At 44.5% G+C, this 13,212-nt stretch overlaps 1 protein-coding gene across 1 annotated transcript; it reads right to left on the reverse strand.

Annotated features, from left to right (window-relative positions):
- Nucleotides 1–3,822: 3,822 nt before the first annotated feature.
- On the reverse strand, nucleotides 3,823–13,208 carry cdc123 (cell division cycle 123 homolog (S. cerevisiae)). Its single transcript, XM_004086951.5, has 13 exons — nucleotides 13,079–13,208; nucleotides 12,807–12,878; nucleotides 10,527–10,590; nucleotides 10,378–10,410; nucleotides 9,259–9,354; nucleotides 9,069–9,175; nucleotides 8,844–8,895; nucleotides 7,629–7,704; nucleotides 7,331–7,453; nucleotides 7,195–7,223; nucleotides 7,002–7,109; nucleotides 6,778–6,915; nucleotides 3,823–4,222 (listed from the first exon to the last, which is right to left on the reverse strand). Exons 1-13 carry the CDS (start codon nucleotides 13,150–13,152, stop codon nucleotides 4,163–4,165), a joined length of 1,032 nt encoding a protein of 343 aa, XP_004086999.1. The 5' UTR covers nucleotides 13,153–13,208; the 3' UTR covers nucleotides 3,823–4,162.
- Between the last annotated feature and the right edge of the window lie 4 nt (nucleotides 13,209–13,212).

Below are 13,212 nucleotides of genomic sequence, written 5' to 3' on the forward strand. Positions count from 1 at the left end.
GCAGGCGCGCCGTCGATAACCCGGGCGGGCGGTGGGGAAGCGGACGGCGGGCACAATGGACTCTCCTGGACGGGCTTAAGCTGTGAGACATGAAAAGTGGGGTGTAACTTAAGCGCTGCAGGGAGCTGCAGCCACACACAGGAGGGGTTAATGACCCTCTCGATGGGGTATGGTCCAATGTAGCGTGGCGCTAGCTTGCGGGAAGTGGCTTGGAGGGGTATGTCCCGAGAAGAGAGCCAAACCCGCTGTCCAGGCTGATAGGGGGGACTCTCCACCCTGTGGCGATTAGCGAAAAGGCAGTTCCTCTCTTTGGTGCGGAGGAGGGCAGCCTTAGCCTGAGTCCAAACGCGCTGGACGCGCCGGAGGTGATGCTGGACAGAGGGAACCGCCAAATCCAGCTCCTGAGAAGGAAATAAGGGTGGAGAGTATCCGAGGGAGGCTTCAAACGGGGACATACCGGTTGCAGAGGACGGGTGACTGTTGTGGGCGTATTCGATCCATACGAGAAAGGATGACCAGTTGGAAGGGTTCTGGGCGGCCAAACAACGAAGAGCAGCCTCGAGCTCTTGGTTGGCACGCTCCGCCTGTCCGTTGGATTGAGGATGGTGACCGGACGTAAGGCTAACCGTGGCACCCAGAGCAGAGCAGAAAGCCCGCCAGACCTGGGAAATAAACTGGGGTCCGCGATCAGAGACGATGTCACTGGGAATGCCGTGGTGTTTGAAAACCTCTCTAACCAGAATGACCACCATTTCGGTGGCAGTGGGCAGCTTAGGAAGGGGAATGAAATGGGCGGCCTTGGAAAAACGGTCGATAACGGTGAGGATGATGGTGTGTCCCTGAGAGGCCGGCAACCCAGTGACGAAGTCCATAGCTAGGTGAGACCAGGGGCGTTGAGGAACAGGCAAGGGGCGAAGGAGACCTGCAGGCGGCGTACACAGCCTGTGACGAGGTGGAGCGCCGGGAACGGCGAGCACAGTCTGGAGCGAGTGGTGGAGCCGAGGACGGCGTAAACAGCCTGTGACAAGGTGAAGCGCCGAGGACGGCGAGCACAGCTTGGAGCGAGAGGTAGAGCCAAGGACGGCGAAACAGGAACGAGGCGAGGAACCAGCGTGACCAGTGGTGAGATGACCTGAAGGCATGAGACAAGGGTAAGTACAAGGCTTCGAATTTGCTAGAGCGAAGTTAGTAGACCTGAGGCCAGACGTAAGCACTGGAGTGAGTATAACGGACTGGCGTAGTATGCTGGGATGGATCTCCTTAAGAAGGTCTGCCAGGTGATGAGATGATGCAGGTCAGCTGGTTCCAATGAAGGAGCAGGGAGGGGAGGGGTAGCAGCCGGAGGCACCGTGACACCCTCTCTTGCTCCTCCTACCGACCCATAAGCCTGCTAAATGTGGACTTCAAAATCTTATCAAAAAATCTTTCCATCCGCCTGGAAACAATCTTACCTAAAATCATCAACCCTGATCAGACTGGGTTTACCCGCAATAGAATTCTTTCTCCAACTTGAGGAGACTCTTTAATATAATGTATAATAACTTAAACAGCAATATACAGGAAGCCATAATATCTTTAGATGCTGAAAAGGCTTTTGATCGAGTAGAGTGGGCTTATCTATTTCATACGGTCAAGAGATTTGGTTTGGGAGATAACTTCTTATGCTGGATCAAACTTTTATATGCTAATACATTGGCTGCTGTTAGAACCAATAGCACTCAGTCCACCTACTTTCCACTGCATCGTTCAACCAGACAGGGCTGTCCTCTAAGTCCACTTTTGATTGCTCTAGCGATAGAACCCTTGGCTATTGCTATTCGCGATAACTTGAACATTAGAGGAGTGCATCGATATGGTGTGGAGGCAAAGGTCTCATTGTATGCAGATGACCTACTTCTCTGTGTCCCTGACATCAACCGGTCGGTACCTGTGATATTAAGTCTGCTGTCTGATTTTAGGAAGTTGTCAGGATATCAACTTAATTTGAGCAAAAGTGAAATTTTCCTGCTTAATTCGCGTATCAATGCATCTTCCCCGCAAAATGTCCCTTTTAAAGTGGCAAATGACAGCTTTTTACATCTTGGAGTTCAGGTGACAAAAAAAACCACAAGACTTATTCAGAGCAAACTGTATCCTTCTTTTGTCAAAAACTGAAGAAGATTTTGAACGCTGGTCTTTGCTTAAAGGCCCGTTCACACCGGGACGAATTTCGCCGACGTTTAACGCCTCGTGACTAAACAAAGGGCACCAATGAGAGTGTGCACACCGACGCGAAAAAACCCCACGCGTCAAAGCGTCAAAAAAAAAAAAACGCCTCGGGTCCTTTTTTTTTTTTTTTGACGCCTCGCGTCGAAATCTATTCGACCAATGAGAATGGCGCTTTTGCACACGTGTCTGGAGCTTCTGAAGTTACAGTAAAACACAACTTGGGGGCGCTCAAACACAAAACTGCCTTTCTGAGCACACATACCAGCGAAGAAGATAGACGTTAGCATCGGTTGTATGGTGTACATGTTGCCATGTCTTGTATGTGAACAATTTTGGAGCCGACAGGTTTGTTTGCAACATTTGAGTGCGTGTGTGGACAGGCCCCGCCCCCTTTAAGACTTTTCAAAAATACTCCTGGTGTGTTAAAAGACTCAAAACCCCTATTGAAACAGGAACATATGTCCCACAGAAGACGCTTTCAGTTCTCATCTGTCTGCTCAACTGTTGCACAGGACAAGTACAAGTAAAAAAAAATCTCATCCTGTTGTGTCAACTCATAAAGTTTTATACGGTTGTGGAACTGGGTTTTAATCTGGCAACTGTGGTCACTGTGGCAGAGAGCAATGCCCGTTTAATCCGTCATAGCAATTTGTAATCATTGGCTGGAAAGGAAGCGTCCCAATCACTGGCAAATGTGATACACGGGCAGAAAAATAATAAAAATGCTGCTTTCCAAGCATGAAGATGTGTGGACTTATGTTGTGTATTGAATAATGGGAGAGGATGATGACCAACCCCCTTAACAACATCTTATGTCCCAATGTTAAACAGTATCGTGAGCTCCTGCCTTGTAATGCGAGTCTTTGCTGGATCATTCACGTCTTTGATTTGAAAATTACAAGGCTCATTGGTTGAAACTTTTAAAAACTGTGTCAATTTAAATTGTATAAACAAAATGTAATTTTTTTTTAGTTAATCAACTTATCAAATTGAGTTTGATGGCCATAAAAAATTGTGTTACCAATTGAAGTGATTCAATTAAGTTGGATCAACTTTTTTCTTTTTAGAGTGTACAATTGCACATTTAATAAAGCATCATTTGTATGCAAGACCACCACACTATGTAATATTTGTATGTATTTTTTAAGATTCCTTGAAGCCTGCTGAGAGTCGGGAGGATTAGTCGTCACAGAGATGGTGGAGTTTCCATCGGAGGAGCTCATCTGATCGGATGCCTCCTCCTCCTCATATTTATGTCCCGTCTGCAGACCGAATTCTTCTCCTAAAATGATGATGGATGCTCAACATTTCCCTCACTTCCAGTCTCGCAGGCCATTTCCTGTCCCCAGCAGTTCACCCGGGGAGCGGTAAGTGGAAGCACAGCAGCTCCCTGTAATTGCTCCATCAATCCAGCGGAGGAGGAGGAGGGATGAATGCGTGTCACGCGTCCACAGTTCATTTAGCTCCCGGCTTAATGAGAACTGTTGCGTAAAAGCTCAATCAATTTCTAATGTACTAGTTCACTGCAAGTAGTTTACAGACACCTTTGGGTTTTTTCCTTGAGTAAAAGGAAATGCATGATGGGAGAAATAAAAGCGGACACAAGAGCCTGGAGCGTGTCAAAGATAAAATATAGGTTTATTAGCAATAAAAGATGTAAGAGTTGATTAAAGGAGTAAAAGAAGAAGACAAATAAGACAAGGTGGGATTTTATTGCAGACGAAGGAAAACATTTCAGTGGGAAAAAAAAAAATCAACTCTGCAGAGACCTCTGTTGCAGTGTCACAGACAGGAAATGACATGGGGGGGGGGGGGTAAACATGATTCTACAGTGTTGCATGTTCATCTGGAGCCACGGGAATGAATCAGAGCACCAGTTCAGAGGAGGGCGGTCAAAACATAAAGAAAGGACGAAGGTGGAGGCCCTTCACGCATGCAGCACTGTGTGCTGAAGTCACGGTGGAGCATTCCCCTCCTCTTCCTCCTCTTCTGAATCCTCCTGTTGGTTTTTCCTCTGTGGGATGAAAAAGCAAACAAACTTTTACCGAAAGGTTTTTATTTTTTTATTTTTAAAGACCCACTTCAATAAAAAATGGTGTGTTTCTACATATGTTCTTATGATGAAGGACATGTATAAGAAACAAAATAAGCTCAAAATTACATTTCAGATCATTTGTTTGTTCCAGTTCTTGTGAATCAGGAGCAGACGGAAAGAATGCAGTTTGAAAAAGATGGGAAGTACGCTCGGCGAGCTCCCTGCTCTGCTCCATTCCGATGTATCCATTCGTCTTTCATTTTCCTCGTCTGACGTGAAATTTGGCTTCAAACTGTTGGGCTGGATAGCTCCGATATTGCTCGCCGGAGAGCCTTTAGCAATGGGGAGGGGAGGGGAAAGGTGGGGGAGGGGCTGCTCCTCACCAACTTTTCCCGCCCACAGCTCAGAGACAAATTTCTAATAAACTACTGCCACTCTGCAGAAACTAGGTCCTAGAAAACAACGGAGGCTTTTTGACTTTGGCTAAACTCGGCATCATTCTGATTTAAAAAAAAAAACCATTTTACAATAAATCAAAAAAAATGAATGGAGTGGGACATGAGATAGGAGTAGCCCTCTTTGGACCGACTTGTCGGTCCAAAGAGGGCTACTCCTATCTCATGTCCCACTCCATTCATGACACGTGAATATGTCATCCGTGATCAATGATTCGCGTTTTGAATGAAGACGTTTAGCTTCAAGCACAAACATTGGATACAAGTACGACAAAAACGAAACAGGCTTCATAAGGGAAAGTGAAAGAATTTTGTAAGCAAGCAAGGATGTGCCTTATTTTTAGAGTCAACGTTTTGAACTCGTAAAATCCAGTAGAACTTGTGGGACTTCAAGGGTCTCCACAGCCAATCAGCTTTTTCACAGATTCGGCACAGATTTCTACGCCGGCTGCCTTTCCAGACGCATCCCTGAATTTTATCCGGGCTGGGGACCGGCACAGGGAGAACCCAGACTTGGGGCCCGCCTTGTGGCCAAATCGTTAGACAGTAGTTTGAAGGGTCTTGCCCGAGGACCGCCTCTGGTTGAAGCTCATTCTTCCCAGGACCAGGCCGCGGGGGCAGCAGTCCAACAAAGATGCCCAGACTTCCTTCTCTCCGCCCACTTCCTTCAGCTCCTTTGGGGGGGACCCAGAGGCGTTCCCAGGCCAGCCGAGAGACGTAGTCTCTCCAGCGTGTCCTGGGTCTTCCCCGGGGCCTCCGCCCAGTGGGAGATGCCCGGAACACCTCCCCAGGGAGGCGTCCAGGTGGCGTCCAGGCGGCATCCGGACTAGATGCCCGAGCCACCTCAACTGGCTCCTTTGGATGTGGAGGAGAAGCGGTTCTACTCCGAGCTCTCCGTCGGTGACCAAGCTCCTCCCCCTACCTCTAAGGGAGCGCCCAGCCCCCCTACATAGGAAGTTCATTTCAGCCGCTTGTATTCAGGACCTGGTTCTTTGGGTCGTGACCCATAGCTCATGACCATAGGTGAGTATTGGAACGAAGATGGACCGGTAAATTGAGAGCTTTGCTTTCTGGCTCAGCTCTCTCTTCACCACAACGGACCGATACAGCGACCACATAACCACGGACGCCGCTCCGCTCCGGTCTTCCCTCACTCGTGAACAAGACCCCCAGACATTTAAACTCCTCCATCTGGGGCAGGGACACTCCACCCACTGTGAAATGGCAAACTACCTTTCTTGTGTGATTGAGGCATCAGTTTGTTTACTTGACTTTCACAAAACAGGTTGTTAGAAACAAAGACTGAAGTTCTTGCAAATGTTTCATCTCCTCACTAAAAACAGACACTGAATGGATAATCTCTGGCGTCCCCCATAGGGTTGTGCATAGAGGTTATTTCTTACTCCCGGGTCTATTTTAAGCAGCTTTAAATGGCCGTTCTTTAAATTGCTGCGGGGAGACGAATAAAGTGATTGATTGCCTAAATGAAGCCTAAAGTAGACCAGCACATTGACCGCAGTTTGCCTCTGGTATCGGCAACTGGGAGGGACAAAGTTTCAAACTCCTTTGGCTTCACTCATTGGTGGAACCACCGGCTAATAAAGCAAAATAAACAAAAACAACCTGTAAATAAAAAGAGATGACTTAACCCCCCCGCCCCCTGCAAAAGGCTATTTGCTTTAACTCAATGAAAAAAGTCTCTACTCAGTTGGAGGTTATAAACAAAAATACTTTGATTTCTTTATTTACTTCTCTTTGGAAACACTGATACCTTTTGATTATCTACTTGACAAAAATTCTATGTTGGGCCACAAAGAGCTGGTCCCAAATGGAGAGTTCAAAAAAACATAAAGAGGAGAGGAATTAGAGCTTTTCCTCAACAGAAAACAGGTTAAGAGACGCACCTTCAGCCCAAAATGGAGACTCCGTTTGGGAAAACGGATACCAGTGAATAAAGAAAGTCGGGTTTCCCTAAATGATGCCTGGTTGTTTTTTCCCATTTTGTTCTGGACTTGTGGGTTTTTTTTTTCTTTCATGGCGGTTTTCGTGTGACTGACTGTAGGAGAAAGTAAAACCTACCAGTTTGAGAAAATCAATGAGTTTGTAGGCGTCTTCTCCGGCGGAAAGGTCGACAAAGTCTCGTGGGATCCTGTAGCTCAGACAAGGACTGGGCTGCACCGTCACCTCGCTGGTCGTGAAGCGGAACGTCGGCCCTTCCTGCACACGAGCATAAAGCGGGTCGGCCATGGCCCGGCTCCGGAGAAGAATCAGACCCAACTAAATACGCTGGGGTCAAAGGTCACCTGCTGCTGTTGGGCCACTTCTCCGCCTGACGTCAGCTCGTCCCAGGTGAAGAGCAGAGAGTCCGTCACCTCTCCAAAAGGGTTGAGGTCAATGAGCCACACCTTCCCCTGCCGAAACGTCACACCGCTTCACATGCCAGCTCAAAAACCCAAACAGTTTTTATTTTCCAGCATATATTTGACGGTGATTTACCTGGCTGTCCCTGTAAACGTCAAACACAACTGCAAAGATGAAGAGAACACGAAGTTTGACATGAACAACGTTCCAATCCAACAGAAAAGCAGCAAATGATCGACATTAAACATGTGAAAGCAGAATAAATCCTCACAGTCTTCATCCAGGAAGTTGTACTGGACGTTCTGGCTGAAGAAGTCCTGTATGGCCTGAGAGACCTGCTCCTCCTGGGTCAGGATGTGAGGGTAATACTGGGTGTAGTCTCTCTGGGAAATGGCTGCCAGTTCACACAGAAAGGCCGTCAGCGCAGCTCAAATTGATTTCTATAATTACTCCTACATGAACCCGCACGGCTCAACCTCGCCAGCATCAGCCTCCGAGCTCTGCTGGCGTCCAAATTGACCGGGCTGGCGTTCACAGAGCGGCTTAAAAAAAAAAAGAGGTGCATTTACCGATGAGCTTGTTCTCCTTGACGAAGCAGCGAAACTCTCCTCCAGGAATCAGCTCGCTCCACTTCCTCAACACCAGCTGAGGACAGAGGAACATTCAGACGGTCACACTTACACACCTGAGAGGCAGACCTGAGCTTCTGCAGAAGATTAAGCAGCACAAAGCCGAGAATACGGCTTTAAAATCGCTTTGGGACAACCCTGAAGTCATAAAGGTTCAAACGACATAAAACCCAAAATCAAGAGTTTGTCAAACTAGTTGGAGGGAACTTTTCCAAAGTGAAAGACAAAATCGTTTGTTGAAATTAGTTATTTTACTGGTTAAGGAGCAATTTTTTAAACGTTTAGCAGTAGCAACACGTCCAAAAAGCAGGTAGGTGTTAAACACTGGGATCTCTTCTTTTAACTGCAGCTCTTTCATGGGATTTTTCAAGGCGTTTGTTCACAGGAAGTGACTTCAACCACTGACAACTTTTAATTATGCAGCCAATCAGAACTGAGTCCATGGTATAAAACCGCTTAAAGACCCACCTTTTTTTTTTTCAAATGTATTTTTTCAGATTGAAAAAGCACACAATAAATTGTAAATCTCTTTGATGGACTACAATGTTCTTGCTTTTAAACGTTTAGAACAAACGTGAGGGAGCAGGGACTTTCAAAAACACAAATGTTACGACAAGGGACACTTCTGTCGGATGACTGTGTGTTTTGAACACTAAAAATGCCGTTTGGAAACGCTAGGAGCTGAAGCTACAGCCGGCGGTGCACGGCCTCCCCGCTCTGCTCCATTCTGATGCATCCACTGTCAGACAAACGGATCCATCTTTGTTTTCCTGGTCCGGAATCTGGACCTGAACTGCACGGCTGGATTGATCGGATATTGCTGCCATTTTTGTTGCACCTGCAATGTTACGTTGGGGGTGTGAGGGGCTGGAAGCTATCAGAGAGTGTAAACGGAGAGCTCTCAGCAATGGGGAGGGGAAAGGGGGTGGGGTTGTTGTGTCCCCCCCCGCACAAGTCAGATGTGAATTTCCAATGAACGCACTGCAGAAACTATGTCCTAGAGAATGACAGGTTTAGTTTTTTTTATTATTATGCCTGAAAACGACATGAGCATTAAAATCAAAAAGACAGCTGTCTTTGATACCAGTTAAAAAGATGATCAGAGTGGAACGTCCATATGTTTTCAATGGGGTCTGCATGACCCCATTGAAATACCTCATATTTGATGACTGGATCAGGGGAGTCCTGGTCGCTGCACTGAAGGAACCTGCAGAAACAAAACAAAACCTAAAGAAATATTCTTTATCGATTAAAGACTAGTTTATGATGTTTGTCCTGTAGTCACAAAAACGACAGATTTTCATCACATCCGAGCAGCTCAAGTCTCTTCCCGGAGGGATTCAGACCATTGATGGCGAAGATGCTGGGTCGGGGTCTTACGGCTGCGTGAGGTCGTGGGTGATGAAGTCGGAGCTTTTGAAGAGCAGGAAAATGTCGGCGAGGCTGCAGCACTGCAGCGAGCTGTTCAGGGCGATCCAGTTGGCGTCCTGGGAGGAAAACAGACGGCGTGAACCCCCGGCCTTTGGTGCGGCTGCGGAGCCACCGCTCACACGGAGGACGGACGCTTTACCCGCGGAGCGCTCCAGTTGAGTTTGGGGAAGACGCGTCCGCCCAGAGAGTTTATGGCCTCCAGCACTTTGGAGGTGAATTCTGGGAACTCTGGAGCCTGTCAAAGTAACCGCCATGAATAAAGATCATCTTTAGCAACAGATTCTAATGAAGCATCTCGTCTTTTGCCAGTTGGCCGACTTTAATTCTGATGGTAAATAAACAAGAAATAAAGAAGAGCCAGATTTTTTATTTTCACTGAAGGCAACTAATAAATGTCTTATTTTCTTCTGAGTTGCCTTCACTTTATTTAAATTTGGTAGAGAAATCCTTTCATTTTGTCTTACAGTCAGATTTGTCTTTAGCATGGGGTAGCAGCTGCTTGTTTGGAACAACAGCGCCACCTAGAGTCAGAAAGTGGGCGGAGTCACAAGCGACATCTTAAAATGACGGGCAGCAGCTGATAGAGTGCAGCCTTTGGTACATCTAAAGACACTTTGGATGATTTTATTAAATCCATAACATGCACCAACAGTAAACAGATATTTTACAAGTATTGATCTTTGTTAGGTTTTTATAAAGTGCTCAGAAAACAGGAACTACTGATGGGAGGATCATTACCAAGGTATCAAAATACAGTAATTCTGGTTCGGACTACTCTACTAAAGATTATTAATGAATAAATGAGAAAATGTGTCATTTCTAGACTTTATTTTTATCTTTTGGTGAGTTAATCCAGTATTTTGGGCCAAAATACCTCCCAGCCTGCAGCATATTGAACTACTCCATCAGTCATGTGACCAGTGAGTTGTGCGTGTTTCCCTTAGCAACACCACAGCACGCCATGAGTAGGTGGGGATTTTTTTTAATGACATTTGTTTTTAGTATTATGAAATTTGCTTAAGAAAACTATTTATCAGTAAGAAGTTACCAGTAATTGGTTTCCAATATTTTCAGTAAAAGTATCACCAGTCAGTCACTAGCAGACATTTGATGGAGTTTCTTCTATGAATTGAAACTCTGGTGTTTAACTGAACCTTCCTTCCTCTTCCTCCTCCCCCTCCTCCTCCTCATCATCATCATCATCCACCGATGTCAGGTGACCTCTGTGCAGAACAGCAGAGCAGACAAATGAACTTACTGTCACTGTTGTTGTCGTTTCATCATCTGACCACTAGAAGGAAGGAGAAAGAAAAAGAAGAAGGTTTTAGCTGAACAATTAGTTGTTCTGCTCGGTTATCAAAGACTGGAGAGTTTCATTTTTGGTCTAAAGCCGAAGCGTGATCCCACCTGCACGTCCTCCTGGTCCTCTGAGTCGCTGTTGTCCGTGTGCCTCGGCTGCGTGTTCTGATCACTGACGGGAGAGGAAAGGCAAACGTTTGTGAAACACGTTTGAAGTCCCGCTCCCATCATCCTTAGATCCTTTTTCAAAGCGTTCCCAGTGCTCTTTCAATTCCAAGATCGTTTCCGCACAAGTTCATTGAGAAATTCCCTGCTGAGTTGTGGGTGGGACCATTGGCGTGGGAGGCAAGCCCGCCCCCCTTCCCCTCACCTTTGCTGAGACCCATTTAGCTTACAGCTCCTCAAACTCCCAAACTAACAATGGCGGCGCCACAAAAATGGCGAGCAATAGAGATCTATCCATCCTAACAGGTTTAAACTGAGACCAGGAAAACGGAGACGTCCGTGGATCCGTCTGTCTGGAAGATGCATCAGAATGGAGCGGAGCGGGGAGATGGCGGCCTGCTGATTGCGCCTACGTCACATCTAAGAGCTTTTTCCCCGATTCACAACGATCGGAATAAAGAAATGCTCAGAATATTAAGCCCAATTTTCTTTCTATGTGTCCATCATGATGAGAAAAATGCTACAAAACACCAAAAACACAATTTTCATCAGAGTGGGTCTCTGATGAATGAACCAACAATAAAACTGTGCTTAGATGAGCATTTGCTTCCACGTTCAGTAGACTTTGGACTAAAACAAACAAACCTTAAAACTATTATTAACTATTTTAGCACCAGATTGGATTATGACCTGCTGATTAAACACAACTAGGTTTAAAATTATTTACATGAATTCAAATTGGATTCAGAGGTTTACAATTCAAAATAATTCAAAAAAGACGAATATATTTTCATCCAAAACTGGTTTTTGGAAAAAGTTTTTCTATCGTTAGCTGTTTCAACTGAACAAAGATGTCATTTACAGAATTATCTTTTTTTTTCATAAAACACTAACTAAACTAAAGGCTGTTATTTTTGTTTTTTTACTGAAAGAACGTAAAAAAGGCGGAAATAATTTCATTGGATTTGATAAATTACATTCGCTTATTTATATTTTTACTGAAAATGAATCCAGAAAAAGCAGCTTTGGCCTTCTCAGGTTTAACTTATTTCTAATTTAAAGTGGAATGATACATTAATTTTTTTATCATTATCTTTTTTTTAATTATCAATTTTAATTGAAATTCTAGCTGGTGTAATATCATTCCATACAGACGTACATCCACATGCTAACATATGTTTCACTCAAGGGGCCGATCCTCATTTCAATGTAAAAAAACAACTTCCTTTTAGATCTTTTAGGAGGCTGCATGAAGCCATGAAGCCATGAAGAGAAAAGGATTCATCCCGTCCTTCATCTTCTTTCCACTCACATGGTAATAACCCTTTGCTGTTATTTTTGTTTCCTTTCACAAATCCTCAGACGAGAAAGAACAAGACGGAATTTGCAGAAATATACACAAGTCTAGTTATTGGTGAGAAACAAAGGCATATTCATTTTACATCTCCAAACCCCAAAGCGCCATCGCCGGGTCATTTTCACCCAAACATAACTATTTACATGAATTTCAGTATGTCGTGTGTGAAGGAGTCTGTGCCTTCCCCAGGGAAGTCTCACATGTCCCAGGAACGGCCGGACCAACGACAACATTTCTAGTATCTTTTGATTATTTTTAGGAATTTTTTTTGTTCTCAAATTCCCAGTTTTTCAGTAATTTTTGAGCACGTTTTTAGAAACTTCCTGTTTATCTTTTTCATGTTGCTGCAGATACCACCGTTGAAACAAAAGAAAACCACTCATTTTTTTCTGACAAGTCCTTTTGTTGGGTATATTATATCAGGAAAATAATTACCCAGCAAAAGCGGTGGTGTAACTTCTCATAGTGAAAGTGTTCTGGGGTTCAGGTCAATTGATTTTTCTGTTTACATTTTTGAATAATCTGATACTTTAGGAGATCAGAAAATTACTTGATTTTTGGTTTTCATAAGAAGAGAGTTTCAGTGAGTTTTCACATCAAAAATAAAAACATAATTGACCCTTTTTGTTCTTTACTATTTCAGAATGTGAGAAAAAGAGCATACAAAACAAATCTAGCAAGCAAAGTCACAAGCCCTGCAGATATGATTAAAAAAAACAAGATTAAACCAGTTAAAAGCCAAGACATCTACAAACTGGAAAAAAAAGAATAAATTATATAAAACCGGGTTCTTTTAAACTTCAGATTTCCCACTGCACCTAAACGCATCAGAGCAAATAAATTGTGTTGGATTTTTTTAATCTTACCTCCCAGAAACCACCAGCGTCCCATCGTCCAGTAAATAGTCGATTACATTCTGAGGCAATGGAAGAATTAAACTAGAAAACAGGCACAACATTCATTTGAATTAATATAATTTAAGGTGCAAATTGTAGGTGATAATATAGGGAAACTAGAATCATAAGTTCAACAATTGAACTAAAGAAATACAGACGCCAGCTTGACGTTTTGTTATGAAAGTGAACACTAGAACGGGTTTTTACAGTAGCACTAAGTGTAGTAGTTTTTAAAAAGTCACCTTTTTATCGTATGTTTTTTGAAAATCGGGTACCAAGCCGAAAACTGACAGTTAACAACCTGCTCCTTCTTCATGCTGTACAGGAAACGTCCGTCACTTAAAATCTTCCCACCCCTGACCTCAGTTCCGTGTTT

This window comes from Oryzias latipes, chromosome 23 (assembly GCF_053564925.1).
Source record: "Oryzias latipes strain Hd-rR chromosome 23, Olatipes_Hd-rR_3.1".
Classification (NCBI taxonomy): domain Eukaryota; kingdom Metazoa; phylum Chordata; class Actinopteri; order Beloniformes; family Adrianichthyidae; genus Oryzias; species Oryzias latipes.